Source organism: Girardinichthys multiradiatus, chromosome 5 (assembly GCF_021462225.1).
Source record: "Girardinichthys multiradiatus isolate DD_20200921_A chromosome 5, DD_fGirMul_XY1, whole genome shotgun sequence".
Lineage (NCBI taxonomy): Eukaryota > Metazoa > Chordata > Actinopteri > Cyprinodontiformes > Goodeidae > Girardinichthys > Girardinichthys multiradiatus.
Window position 1 is genome coordinate 13,021,168 of NC_061798.1, and position 14,858 is coordinate 13,036,025.

The 14,858-nt window shown below is 37.3% G+C and overlaps 1 protein-coding gene across 5 annotated transcripts in view; it reads right to left on the reverse strand.

The window, feature by feature from the left end:
* Nucleotides 1–14,858, reverse strand: part of si:dkey-92j12.5 (multiple PDZ domain protein) — an 87,522-nt gene that overhangs the window by 38,815 nt on the left and 33,849 nt on the right. For all 5 annotated transcript variants that reach the window (XM_047365983.1, XM_047365982.1, XM_047365980.1 and 2 more), the window contains exons 19-20: nucleotides 12,965–13,088; nucleotides 5,778–5,976 (exon numbers count right to left, since the gene is read on the reverse strand). In XM_047365983.1, coding sequence (XP_047221939.1) covers nucleotides 5,778–5,976; nucleotides 12,965–13,088 — 323 coding nt within the window. The remainder of the gene's footprint in view (nucleotides 1–5,777; nucleotides 5,977–12,964; nucleotides 13,089–14,858) is intronic.

Below are 14,858 nucleotides of genomic sequence, written 5' to 3' on the forward strand. Positions count from 1 at the left end.
GTAAAAATCTTGTGATCAAACGGAGCTGTTTGAAAGTGTGTGATGTTTTATTCATCTGCATTTGTGCATAAATATGACCCCAAAACCCCATCAGATCTGCCCACAAATCCAAAATGAAAAGAAAGAAATCTATAACACAGTTACACAGAAAGTGTTTGTGGTCAGGACAATCTAATTCTGTAAATCTGCGAGAGACTAAAGTGTATGTAAACCATTGATTTTAGTATTGGGTGCGTTAGTATATTCCTGGAAGGTATGCATTCTTCACGTGGTAGGTGACCATTGAGAAGGAAGCTCATGCATGGCAAGGTTTTGGTTGTTTGTTTTACTGCTGTGAGGTCAGACATTAAACTGTCCAGACACATGCAGCCTTGTGAGGTAACAGTTTCAGATGATGTTCTATAGGACATGTTTCGGTTAAAATACTGGGCCCTGCAAAAGTATTCAGACTTCTTGAACTTATTGCATTTGGTCATGTTGCAGATACATATTTTAATCCATTGTCTGTAGGTCTGGACTTTGACTGGGTGATTCTAAAACATGAAGATGCTTTGACCTAATCCTTGTTGCTCAGGAGGTGAACCTCCACTCCAGTCTCCAGGATTGCCCTGTATATTGCTCCACCCTTCTCTCATCAAGTCTGACCAGTCGTTTCCCCGTCTGTGGAATATGCATAACTCTAAAAAGGACTTATTTTGGCTTTATTTAAACAACGGCACCAGATTTGATTTATGGGTGTCAGAGAAAGGGGGCTAAACACAAATGAACTTCATTTTCTAAGAATTTTCTTTGTGAAAAAAAAAAGTCTCCACATCACAACTATGTGCCTCTTTGTGTTGGTCACTTACTATCCCACTAAAATACCTCAAAGGTTGTGTTTGTTATGAGAAATCGCCCTTGTTGGACCACTGGTTTGCTGAATATTGGACCATTTGCACGTTGTCAACACCCTGTAGATATTTGAGTAGCAATTAGAGTTCAATGAGTACATGGGTGATACATACCCATGCTGGTTGATTAAATGCCATATACACTGCCACATTCTGGACCAACCACAGGGGTTCCATTGTGCTTACTGAAAGACCCACTAGCAACAGCATTTCAGTTGTCAGCTTGAGATATAATTATAGGTCTATACTGAAAGCTGCATGGCATGCTGAGTCAAATGTGGCCTGATTGGCATTCGGTTGTAAAGTTCAAACTCTTGTGACAGATACATCGTGTTCTGTAAATTGAGCAATGTTCTGATGTTCCCCCTTGGACAGGTTCACAGGTGGAACAAGGCAGCGTTTTTCTCCAAACATAATCCTTGTTTTCTAAATGAAAAAAGTTAAAATTCTGTTTGATCCATTTTCAAGACATTTTATTAGGAGCCACATTAACTTAACATGAATAAAAATAAATAAATAATCAGACCAAATTAGCCATTCAAATTAAAATCCTACATGTGCTACCCAAGTCCTCCAGCAAATATTGATATTTGTCTTATTATCTGTGTAATTCTGCCTTCTTTGTCTATTTAAAGTACTTCTATGAAATGTAATGATACAGTATATAGATGATATGTCTGCATTAAAACAATAATAAATATACAGTTCCTTGCCAAAGTACATTTCCACTTTTTCATTTTTTGTCAGTATACAACCACAAACTTCAATGTATTTTGTTAGGATTTCATGTGATACACCAACACAAAGTAGTGCAGAATTGTCATATAGAAGGAAAATGCAACAGATGTGAAAACAACAGATTTGTGTTCAGCCCCTTTTTGTCAATATTTTGTAGCATCAATTTTGTCTGCAGTCACAGCTACAAGTCTTTGGTCTCTGACATGTTGTTCTCCAGCATTGTCCTGTCTTTAGCTCCATCCATCTCCACATCAACTCTGGCCAGGTTCCTAGCTCGAGCTGTAAAAAGTATTCATATATATTAATGATACTTCTACCACAGTTTTTCATGGTGGCTTTGTCAATATTTTCCTCCAACATTGCTCATGTCAAACTGTAAACTGGACTTCCAATGGTGTTCTTTCAAAAATGTTTTTCTGCTTGCCATCACTGAAATGCACAACTGATAGATGTCCGGTCAAAACATTGTGCCTGAAATACCTGAACCGTGCATCCCTTCGGCTCCTCCAGAGCTACTGTGGGCCTCTTGAATGTTTTCTATTCAATCCTTGTTCAGGCTATCATTTTAGGTGGATGGCCATGTTGTCATAAATTTGCAGTTGTGCAACACTCTGTTTTCAGACGGTGGTTTGGAGCTTTTACTGCTCTGTTTTTTTGTATTGTATTTAAGGGTGTCAAATATTTTTACAAGTACAATTACTTTGACAAGGCACTGTAGCAACGGAATGTTATGAATTTCCAAAGTCATTATTTTATTTGACCAATGAGATCACAAAAGTTAATATTAACACCTTCCTGGAGTAAAAAAAAATAAAAAAGCTACATTTCTGATTTAAGGGAAGTACTAAGGTTTTCTATTTTTTATGACAATAAACTTATGAATGTATTTATGTCATTATTTCACCAATCTCTTATTGATGTAGCTTTTTTTTATTATTTTGTCGCCAAACATTAGTGTAAGACCACTTGAGAACAGGTTGCTCAAATCTTCCGTAATTCTTAAAGTTCCTTAATGCAGCATGGTATTTTGAATCCTTATGTCTTCTGTGCTAAACTGTTGTGACTGAAGCCTGTGGACAGCTTGTCTTGTCTCAAAAGACGCAGTTTGATAGTGACAAGCCCTCATCCTTCTGCATGCCTCACTCTGCGGCTGCCAAAGCAACTCAGCTGCCTCCACCTTCTTTTAGATTGTCTGAAGTGCTGTCAGAAGGAGGGAGAGAGAGCCTGGGTGTGTGGAGTTGAGTGTTTGTGTGAGTATGTGGAGAAAGAAAGGGAAAAAACACGCGTGTGTTCATCAGGGTGATAATTCCATGTGCAGTGCATCCATGAGAGACTCTTTAAAATGCTCCTTTATTCAGAAGTACACTGTTCAAGGTGAGATGAGTGTTGAATTATTCAGAAATAATTCCCATAGCAGGAAAAAAATGTTTTTGGAGGTTAGAGTACTAAATGTCTATGTGTGTGTCTTTGTGTGTGAGAGAGAGTGAGTGATTATTAATGTGTGTATATGTATGCCTTTAAAAGCAGGAGAGCAAGGAGACACTGAGGGAGAATGTGAGTGGGTGTTCAGCAGGGCAGAGGGATAGTGGAGGTGGAGCACATTCTGAATCAGCCAAACAAGCTTTCTCAATGTGGAGCCATAATTGCTAATGTTGGAACAAGTGATAATGTAACCAGTTTTTCTTCAGGCAATCTTGAAAAATTTCATCATCTAAACCAAACATGACTTTAGTGCCTCAGTCAGATATGACTGCAGAGAGCCAAAGAGAAACAACAATATTTGCCTGTAATGATGCATTGAATATCATTCTGTACAGTGTAGAGAATAATTAATAATAAAAATACGGCCAAGCTATTTATTGCTTTGCATTACAACATAATTTTTTTTCAGATTCTCCCAAAACTTTTAACTCGTGCAAACATCTTTAATTTATGGAAATAAATAAATGACTTATACTAATTGCATACTATTTTGCATATGTCTCCAACTGGAACCTTCTAAAGCATTTAAGAGATGCAAATAACTGGAAAAGTAAGATGTTAATGGTTTTTACTTGTAACCGAGGCTCTAAGCAATAAGAATATTAAAACCTTTTACACATGAATTATGATTTAATTGTATTACTTTTGTGATGACTTACAATGATAATTAATCATGATTATTTTTAAGTAGGTTTGTGTGATGCTATGAACCGTCAATGTATTACTTGCAGTAGACATCAGTTAGAGGGATCTCAGTTCGGAGAATCTGGCAGATATTCGCAGCCAAGATCCTACTGAGATCTCCACCTAAAACAACAGGCCAGGCACCATGTGAAGCATTTTTACCTTACATCAGACCATTGTTTATGAGTTCGGTATTCCATAAACCAAACAACATTTTTGCTTTAAGATTAACTGCTTATCAACCAATCTGACCAGAGCTGATCGATCTTAAACCCACTGTTTTTTTGTCATTTTGATCTGCCTTGTGCAGATATGACTGCAGATGTGACTGCATCACTCAAAATATCTTGTCTTCATGATGGTAATCATTAATATCTTAGTTTTTATAGATTCAGTGGATCTGTAACTATCCACAAATATGAATGCTAGCTAGTCCAAGAAATTGCGATGTAAACAACTTTCTTATTTAGACGATAGAACATGCAAAATATTGCTATCTAAGTTCAAAGTTCAAGTAGTTTGAGTTTGTTGGAATTTGCAGTTAAATACGTCTTACATGGGAGGGTTAAGCCCATGAGAATGTCATGCTGATTCTCCAAACGGGGACCATTCTGACTTGTGTCTACTGCAGTTAGGATACTTTGGAGACTGTCAAGAAGGCCTTAATTCAGTAAAAATGCAAACATTTTCTGTTAGATAATAAGTAATTTACCATTGTTGTTGTTTTTTTATGTAATATTTTGAGTTACGGTGCACAAAATTTCAGGTTTTAAAGATGTAAAAAATGTACCCCAGGATAAGTCATTTCTAATTTTTTACATCTTTTATTTGACATTTAACATTCAAATGAGAAACAAACATACATTGGGGGAAGATAAAAATGTGACTTGACTATATTTGTGCTCTCTATCTTGCATAAGCTCTCTAAATCTTTAGATTATGAGGACATCTCTTGCCCACAGCCCTCTTGAAATGACCCCACAGGCTTTATGCCAGGCATAGTTCTGGACTCTGGGCAAACTATAATTTTCTACTAATTTATTTCAGCCATTTTCCCTCAAACAAATAACATTTGAAATTGAACTGTACAGGATTCATTTGACAGTAACGGTGAAATAGGTTTGGAAACAATTTGTCATAGTCTCTTCTTTTTTCTCTTTTAATTACCATGTCCTGTTATGGTATTTCAGGCATACCATATGGAGCAGATGTTACCTACCTGTGCCAGAGCAGTTTTGCTCTACAAAAGAGATATCTCAAGGCAGTCTCCTAATTGTATGATTAGGCAGGCCACGTTGATGTTATAGTAACTTGTGGTTGTATGTTTTTAAATATCAAAAGCCGGACATTTTAACAGGGGTGTTTACACTCTAGAGAACTACTGTACCTCTTAAGTCCACACTTAAGGTACAGATCAAGGCAGCAGAAAGATGGATTTTCTAAAGCGAAAGATTTTTTGTGCTATTTTGTTTGCTTTCTTTTCCAAACCAACCTTCCTGACTATTGTCTTTGTTTAGCTCTGCAAGATACTTCCTACTCATATGTACAGTACCAAACCCCACTTAAAAACATCACTTAACCCTTTAACTTCAATCTGAAGATAGGTCTAATTGCCTTGAACAAAGAAATACATTTGATTGTATGAACAAAGTTCTTTTAAACTGATAACATTGGGGCTTTTTATTTATTAATTTGTAATTTAATTTAATTTAATTTAACAATTTATTGTGCAGGTCGACACAAAAATCCCGCAAACAGAAATCCACCTCAAAACAATTTGGACAAAGGTATGAACTATGAAGGCATACATTCTGTTTTTTTAAATGAACAAAATATTGGAAATTGTCAGGATATTTGACCAAAGCGTTAATGGGTTTTAATAAAGGTTTTTTTTTCCTTTTTTATAAACAGGTGATGCTTGAGGCCTTTTTTTTAAATTCAGCATAGAACTGTGTAATGATGTGGGCAAGAGACACTTCTCACCTCATCTCTGGACCTATGACAGAGTGTCTGCGAAGCATAGCCCTGGCTTGGGCGCTGGTCAGATTTGAGGCAGGTTCTCCGTTTATGGCCAAGATGATATCCCCCACCCCCAGTCTGCCATCGAGGCAAACAGAGCCCCCTTGGACCACGCTCCGGACCAGAATGCCTGTGCCGTCCTTGATAGCACTCACCGACATCCCTGCCAACAGGCGCACAAACACATCACACAGAAGCACACAGAAGCGTGGGTGAATAGAGGGTAGGCTAAGACTTCTTTGACTGCACGCCAAACAGACATTTGCCCAAACAGACACCTGACTGGTGCAAAAATCAGCATAATCAAGACGGACACAGCGCAGATTAGCACACAGACATGGCCACACATGCTTGACATTTGCACAGGATCATCCTTCACATTCACACTCACATAAGTTGCATTAATGCAGTGACACACAGTTGCACTCACAGAGGGCAGAGGACACAGGTGACTGGAGGATGGACACATGGCATTTGCACAAACAGCCGACTTTGGCATTATCACTTTGGACACTAGGTGGATTACACTAACTCTTCATTAATGCAAACAGTCAGAAGTAGGTAAATCAGGCATCACATACATAGGTGCACACCTCATGCACGCATACACATGCTGTAGAGAGGGAAGGCTTTGGCAAATTAGATAGGCTGGTTCAAGGTGCTGGCGTACAACACTGCTAACTACTAACGAAGCACATCCACAACACTATGGTCGTACAAAATTTGAACTTGGTCAAAGAAATGACTTTATGCTTATATTTACTTAAATAAATAGTTTATTGCTTTTTTGGTATTACATTCAAATTGCAATACAATCATAGTGCATGGAGTACAATAATTTGGAGACACAGCCACTGTCACTTACAGGACAAACCAAAGACACACATTTCAAAGACATAACTGAATAAATCACAGTTAATGTTTTTGACTCCAGAAGTGCTGAAGTACAACACTGCATGAAAACACATCTGATATCACAAACTCTAAAAGAGCCTATAATTATAATTAATAGAGATGCACCGATAAAAATAACAGATCATCATTATCAGACATTTTTTTTAGGTCCGTCAGAAACGGAAAAATCTTTCTTTTCTGATCACTGAACACACTATACCTAAAAGATACCATCAGAAACAACATTGTTCCATGTGGATGTTGTTGCTGAGAAAATAAGACTCAACGTTAGCTAAGTATCAATGACGTGTTTAAAACTGCAGACACGTGTAGCGAAGAAATGTAAAAAGGTATTTAAAATTACAACTATTTTGTTATGATAGGTCAAGACATCCGCAGTTTATTCAGGCTGCAAGAGATCGAGAGAGGGTGTAACTTTCAACAGATGAATGGAAGGTTTTATCCTTTTGAGTTTTAAACCTCTGTTATGTGACATGTTGGACCTGAAAATGCATCTCATATTTTCTAGAAATCTCAGAGTTAAGGTAAAGGGCTTCATTTTCTAGACTACACTATACACAGAGGCTGCTTATTTCGAAATACTAACCATGCTAACAATGCTAATTGCTAATATTAGATGCTAAACAATGTAAATATTTTGTTTTAAATATTTATAAAATCGTGTCTTGTAGCGGTTTCCTGAAGGAAGGTTACAAAAAAGTATTTTTATACTTCAGAAAGCAAAATCAGAATGTGGGAAATCAACACTTCAAAACTTTATAAAAAATTAGAAATGGGTCACCAAATTCTGATCGGTGCATTTCTAGTAATTCAATTTACATTTTGCATTTAAAAGCATTTATTTTAAGCTCAACAGCACATATTAACAGTTTAAAAGATTCAGGTGGAAAAGCTTTACAGCAATTGCCTTTAAAAAAATTCATGAAAAATTAAGAACATGGAAAGATTAGGTATAAGTCAAATAAGCAAGGCAAGTACAAAAAGACTCTGTTACTTCATCGAACCTTTTTCCCTTAAAACCTTCACCGATGCACCTGCATCCTTGTTCTTTGCTACAAACAGCATAATTTGTTTTACACTGCCAAAACTGGACATTGATATAGTGATGAACAGAGATACACATGGCAACTAGACCAAGTAGAACAAATAAATATGATACCACGTTTTTTTTTTAATACAATGGATACAAAATCTGATTCTCCCTATAGTGAACGGCAAAGGTTCGGGCATTTTTGTTACTGCTGAGAAAGTAAACTTATCATAAGAATCGGTTCAATAAAAATGTATCTTTTACTTAGGTTAGTTAGGATAGATGTATTGTTTTTGTTTGTACACAATTTGAGTAACAAGACAAGAAAAAGCACCATGAAAAAGATCAAAGGCATCGTAAGAGATTTGAGCTCTCAGATGATTTTTTAGTCTAAGAACTTCAAGATCCAAGATGTAAAATTGGGTACCATAAAGTGCTTAACTTCACCTTGCAAAAGTATTCACACCCCTTAAAGTTCACAAATCGGGTTTGACACAATTATTGGCACTGAAGTAATCTGGCTTTTAAAAAAAGTGTGACAAGAAGGAAACCATTCATGACAAAAAAAAAAAAAAACATTAGGCCCTGTTTTCAGTATGCCACAATCCATGTAGAGGACACAGCAAACATATGGAAGAAGGAGCTTTGGTTAAATGAGACCAAAATTGAACTTTTCTGCCAACATTCAAAAGCAATGTATGGTGAAAAACAAACACTGCAGATCACCCTCAACACCCCATGCCAACACTGAAACATAGTGGTGCCAGCATCATGCTGTGGGGATGCTTTTCTGGTCAGAGTTGATGGGAAGATTGGCCAAAATGTCAGTCTCTGAAATGCAAAGCTGGCAATGGGATACACCAAAAGACCTGAAACTGTAATTGCAGCAAAAATGGTACTAAAAAGTATTAACTCAAAGAGGAGCTGAATACAAATGCACAACAGATTTTTATTTGTAAAATATTATCAAAACCATGTAGGCTACCATTTTTTATCCAAAATTGTTGTCTATTATATGAAATCTGTTGTAATGTGACAAAATTTGAAACGGTTCAAGGAATAGGAATACTTTTGCAACATATTGTAATTTTGCAACTGATTAAATGTAAACCCAGCTTTTTCAAGCTCTAATACACACAATGACTTAATTATAAATATTATATAATGTATGCCTGCTTTGACATAAAACACTATAAAATTAGTGAGGCTTTGGGGTCATGGTTTCCTTGTATTCATAATAAAGAAATGCTTGTTACTGCAAATATAGCATTTTACTAAAAGTACATGAATACTAGTTTAGAAAACCTTCTCTCAGCAATCATTGGCCATTTTGTCCAGTAAGCAACTACCTGGCACTGTGAATATTTGATGCCATTAAAAAATGAAGGTAAGGAAGACTGTTTGTTGAATGACAAATGCATAAGACCAAGCAATCTTGCTGAGAGAACTCATGGGACAGGGAGGACAATCAATATTAAACTGCAAAGACTTGCAGTGGTATTCAACGGATTTAAAAAATCAGGCGTTGACATTACTCATTCATTTAAAGAAAACCTTTCCTGCATCCTAATCACCAAAATCTGAACAAGAAACAGACTGAAAACATGTCCCACAAACATATAGAAATTATAAAAGTACGTTTAGGCTGCATTGATTAAAGCTCGGTGTGGGACCAAAAAATTCCACCGGAATTAGGTATTGGCCAGTTCCCAGTATAAGGTCTACCAGGGTACCTGAGGCTATAGCTAACATTTTCTGCAAACCTATTTCTAATGTTTACAGGCATTTTGATGAGAACGTGCTGGTGTAGCACGAGATCTCACAGTAATAAAACCCTGCAATCTTTCTTTTTTAAGTGAAGTATGCAACTTTCCGCTGCTGCTAGCCTGCAATTATTATTAGGAGGCCTGGATATGCAGGTATGCTATTAATAGGAGCCCCGGATATGCATGTAAGTGAGCTTGACATCCTGGTGTATCTGTGTTAGAGATTGTTATTTAGAAGAGAGAAAGAAAAAAGGGCTAAAATTGCTATTGCGCTAACTGATGAAACTCTGTTGGAAAGCATTGAAGAAGCCTTCATTGCTTTTAAATCATTTGGGGAAGCCTTTTGAATCTGGTAGAAAAAAGAAACAGTGGCAGAGTAACAGACCAGATAAGATTTGTAAGCACTGTAAGAAAACCTCCGCTAACTCTATGCTGCTAACAATGCTAAAGATAGTATCTGCTTTGTAGCCTCCTATCTGTACACTAAATAACTATTTCATGGCTTCTGCAAGGAATCTAGACTGCATTTGATCATTTCCAGTTTAATAGACAACTGGATAATGCTTCACTGAAAAGAGATTCTTTAAAGCAAAGTTTGAGATTTATGAAATTTGTGAACACAGAAAAAGGGAATATTTTAACTTCTTTCAGCATTCAAGCCACCTTAAATTTAGACAAGCGCAAAACGTGAATTATATGAACTAGTCAACCCTGGACTGGAATATTCTACCCTAAGGAAAAATTCAATGAAACACAGGATTGCGATTTATGAAACCATTAATTTTCAAATATACTACTAAAACCATATCTCGTCTATCTGTCTCATGACCCTAACATTGTCTCCGCTCGTGAGTTGGATGTGTTGTTATCCCCATAGAAAATGAAAAAAATTTGTTTCAATAGTTTGTATTGACTATTGTAACTGTAATGATTAATATTTCACATTTCTGTTTTAAATAAAAGCAGTTAGATCATGTTGCCTTAAATTTTCATCGTAATACCATGATGGTGTAGATCCTTTGTTTTCAAAATGATCATACTGTGAAATTCTAAAACCAGCCCATGCCCAATTGCAGACAGTGAAACAAAAAAAAAAACAAGATACAGCAACAATAATCACCATATTTGAAAAGAAAAATTAAACCTGATAGGGCGATGTTTTCTTGGACTAGTTATACACCTCAGTTTAGAGTGGATGACTTCAAGGACACAAAGTTCTACTGAGCAGTCCATTAACCCTAAGCCTAAAACAAAACTTACACACGGTACACCCATGGCAGCACAAGAACCCCATATAAATAAGTGATTTAGCTTGGTAGGCAAGCTCTTTTTGAATGTTTCTGATATAAAGTAGCAGAAAAAACTTATAAATATATTAAAGGATGCCCAAACATTTGCTTGCCACCACATGATAATCCTTTAACTTAAAGTTACACTACTTTAATTTAAAAGCAAATCTCCCTAAACCTGCAAATATATATATATATGTATATATATACATATATATGTATATGTTTGAATTTGAAGAACCTAAGTCATTAAATAAATCATCAAGGGGATCCATACAATCATAATAGATGAGAAGTTAAGAGTGCACTGATACTGTGACCTTGATTTTCTCTACCACAAACATTTACATAATTTCAAACTCTCTCACAGACGTAGGTAGTCTGATGCCTTATCAGCACATGCATTCAGAATACAAATTAGTTGGTTTCCTTATGCTTTGCATAGTGCCTTTAGATAAAAGTGCAGAACTGGCTTCAACTCTCTTGATTCCTTGTCATGTTAAAATAGCCAAACACTGGACATGTAGTTAAGACAATAATTTCCTATTTGTAGAAAATAAAAATTATAAATTCATCAGCTCCTTCATATAAAAAGGTATCAGTTTTACTGGAACTTCAAGATATGCTGTAGCTCTTATAAGTCAACACACTCCTGTTAAAAGGCTAGGCTTTTGTGATGTAAAACTAATATCAAATCCTTTTCCTGATGTAACCCAACATTCAATTCCACATAATAAAAACAAACAAATCTGTTAGGGAAAAAACAAAATTGAAGAGTGCAACAACCTGCTTGCATAAGTGTGCATACCATTAAACTAATACTGTATTTAAATGCAGCCTCATTTGGTAGGAGTCTGTCATCGTAAAACTTCTTGACCGAGCAATATTATACCACTCTGTCCAGCCAAAGTTCACCAAATCTGTCAGATACTGTGGACATCTCTTTTCTGCAGCCCTCTTCGGGTGGCCATACAGATTTTCTGTCAAATGTAGCTGTGAACACTGATATGGACATTCCAAAGCTTCAATTTTCTTCTCACAACGCCATTCTTTTGTTAAATTTGGAAGAATGCTTAGCAATGCTGAAGAATGAAATCCAACAGTTTCTCTGCAGACACCTGAGGTTTTTAGGTCAAAACATTGTGGCGTTTCAACCAGTCAGCTTGATAAAAATCCTAGATCGTTCTGAAAAAAATAAACCCAGACCATTGTGCTGCCACTACCATGTTTCACTTTGGGCATAGTGTTCTTTTTAACTTAGATTGTCCATCTTGTGTTGTGCCAAATAAATACATTGAGAAATGTGAATTATGTTAATTTTCAAGTTTTAGTTTCATAAGTTTTTAACACATTCTCTCACAAGTTTTTGGAAGATTTTAGCCAGACCTGGATGCTTTATTTGAGAGAAAGGACTTCTGTCTCGCAACCCTACTCTTTAACTTTGAGACAGATTGTTGTTACATGTAGAACATCTACTAGTCTTGTTGCCAGCCTCTTGGCAGCCTTCTTGACTGGTTTTGTGGAACGTTTTGTACCGTTCACTTGACTGATACCTTTGTACAGATCAGATGTTTGTAATCCTTTTTAACCTCTCAGCAAGCTATGGCTTTAGCTAAAGCTAGAAAAAAACCCAACCAAAATTCAACTAGGACAGCAGAACTTTATTTAAGCTTAATCAGATTTAATATAATTCATGTTGGGTGTGAATTCAAGATTACTGTTTGCTGAACTAAATCAGAAGATGCTTCAGCATCTGTGGTTTAGGGATGTACACACTTATGCATGCAGATTATTGCACCTTGTGGAGGAGAAATGTTACATTTTACGTTGGAAAAAGCTTTGAAAAATAATTATCTGGGTCTCAATTATTTACACCACAGAAACCTGGCATGCTCACATTTGAGAGCCATTGCACATACTCATTACCTTTCCCATTAATTTACCTTCTTAGTATATATCATTCAAAACACAAACATACACATACTGCCCCCACACAGAATTAATCTCCTCTCTCAGGTTTGACGAACACACCACATCAGCACTCCTCTTCAGGGCAGTCGTCATCCCCACTTCCAATTAGTGTCATCAAGGCCATGCCTGCAACGTACACACACCAGGACACCATCACCATGAGAAAGACGGAGAACATACCAAGGCTATGGTTTCCCCTGACAACAGTGATTGTCCTCTCAAAGCTTGTGCGAGGGGGCAGAGGTGGGGCTTGCTGCCTACTGTCATCTTCCATAGCGCTGCAGCGATAACGCAGCTGGTTCTCCTAAGAGAAAGACAAGAGGGGTGTGAAGGAGGGAGTGAGAACACGACAGTGGAGTGAGCGTTTAATGAAATGTGATACTGGCATTGACTTATGCTACTGTCTTTGTATTTTGCTTCAAAGGAACCAGACTTTCTTGTAATCTTGTAATCTGGTCTCGATCAATATTTTTTTTGACTTTCAAAGTTTTTCTTTAAAGTTATTCTGCTTCCTCACTTATTTTCAGTCCTTTTCCTGACCCCTTTCAGAGAAAATAATGTTTCTTTTGTTAGTTAAGCCACTTGACTCTGCTCTATGAATCTTTGAGAGAAAAGATGCTCCTAAACTCAAAAGATAAACTATTGTTGTGTCGAGACAAAAAAATAATCCAGTTTTTCAGCAGGGTTTTCAGATACACCTAGCTATTTAATTAACATCCTTTCATAAATGTACAATTTATTCCTATTTCTTTAGGTGGATCTACAACAAATCCGAAAGGTAAGAAACCGCTAATAGCTGAAAACTTGGGATAAAGTTGATGTATCCCATTGCTCCCAACAAATGACTTTCAGACACAGCAGATATACAGGTCCTTCTCAAAATATTAGCATATTGTGATAAAGTTCATTATTTTCCATAATGTCATGATGAAAATTTAACATTCATATATTTTAGATTCATTGCACACTAACTGAAATATTTCAGGTCTTTTATTGTCTTAATACAGATGATTGTGGCATACAGCTCATGAAAACCCCAAATTCCTATCTCACAAAATTAGCATATTTCATCCGACCAATAAAAGAAAAGTGTTTTTAATACAAAAAACGTCAACCTTCAAATAATCATGTACAGTTATGCACTCAATACTTGGTCGGGAATCCTTTGGCAGAAATGACTGCTTCAATGCGGCGTGGCATGGAGGCAATCAGCCTGTGGCACTGCTGAGGTCTTATGGAGGCCCAGAATGCTTCGATAGCGGCCTTTAGCTCATCCAGAGTGTTGGGTCTTGAGTCTCTCAACGTTCTCTTCACAATATCCCACAGATTCTCTATGGGGTTCAGGTCAGGAGAGTTGGCAGGCCAATTGAGCACAGTGATACCATGGTCAGTAAACCATTTACCAGTGGTTTTGGCACTGTGAGCAGGTGCCAGGTCGTGCTGAAAAATGAAATCTTCATCTCCATAAAGCTTTTCAGCAGATGGAAGCATGAAGTGCTCCAAAATCTCCTGATAGCTAGCTGCATTGACCCTGCCCTTGATAAAACACAGTGGACCAACACCAGCAGCTGACACGGCACCCCAGACCATCACTGACTGTAGGTACTTGACACTGGACTTCTGGCATTTTGGCTTTTCCTTCTCCCCAGTTTTCCTCCAGACTCTGGCACCTTGATTTCCGAATGACATGCAGAATTTGCTTTCATCCGAAAAAAGTACTTTGGACCACTGAGCAACAGTCCAGTGCTGCTTCTCTGTAGCCCAGGTCAGGCGCTTCTGCCGCTGTTTCTGGTTCAAAAGTGGCTTGACCTGGGGAATGCGGCACCTGTAGCTCATTTCCTGCACACGCCTGTGCACGGTGGCTCTGGATGTTTCTACTCCAGACTCAGTCCACTGCTTCCGCAGGTCCCCCAAGGTCTGGAATCGGCCCTTCTCCACAATCTTCCTCAGGGTCCGGTCACCTCTTCTCGTTGTGCAGCGTTTTCTGCCACACTTTTTCCTTCCCACAGACTTCCCACTGAGGTGCCTTGATACAGCACTCTGGGAACAGCCTATTCGTTCAGAAATTTCTTTC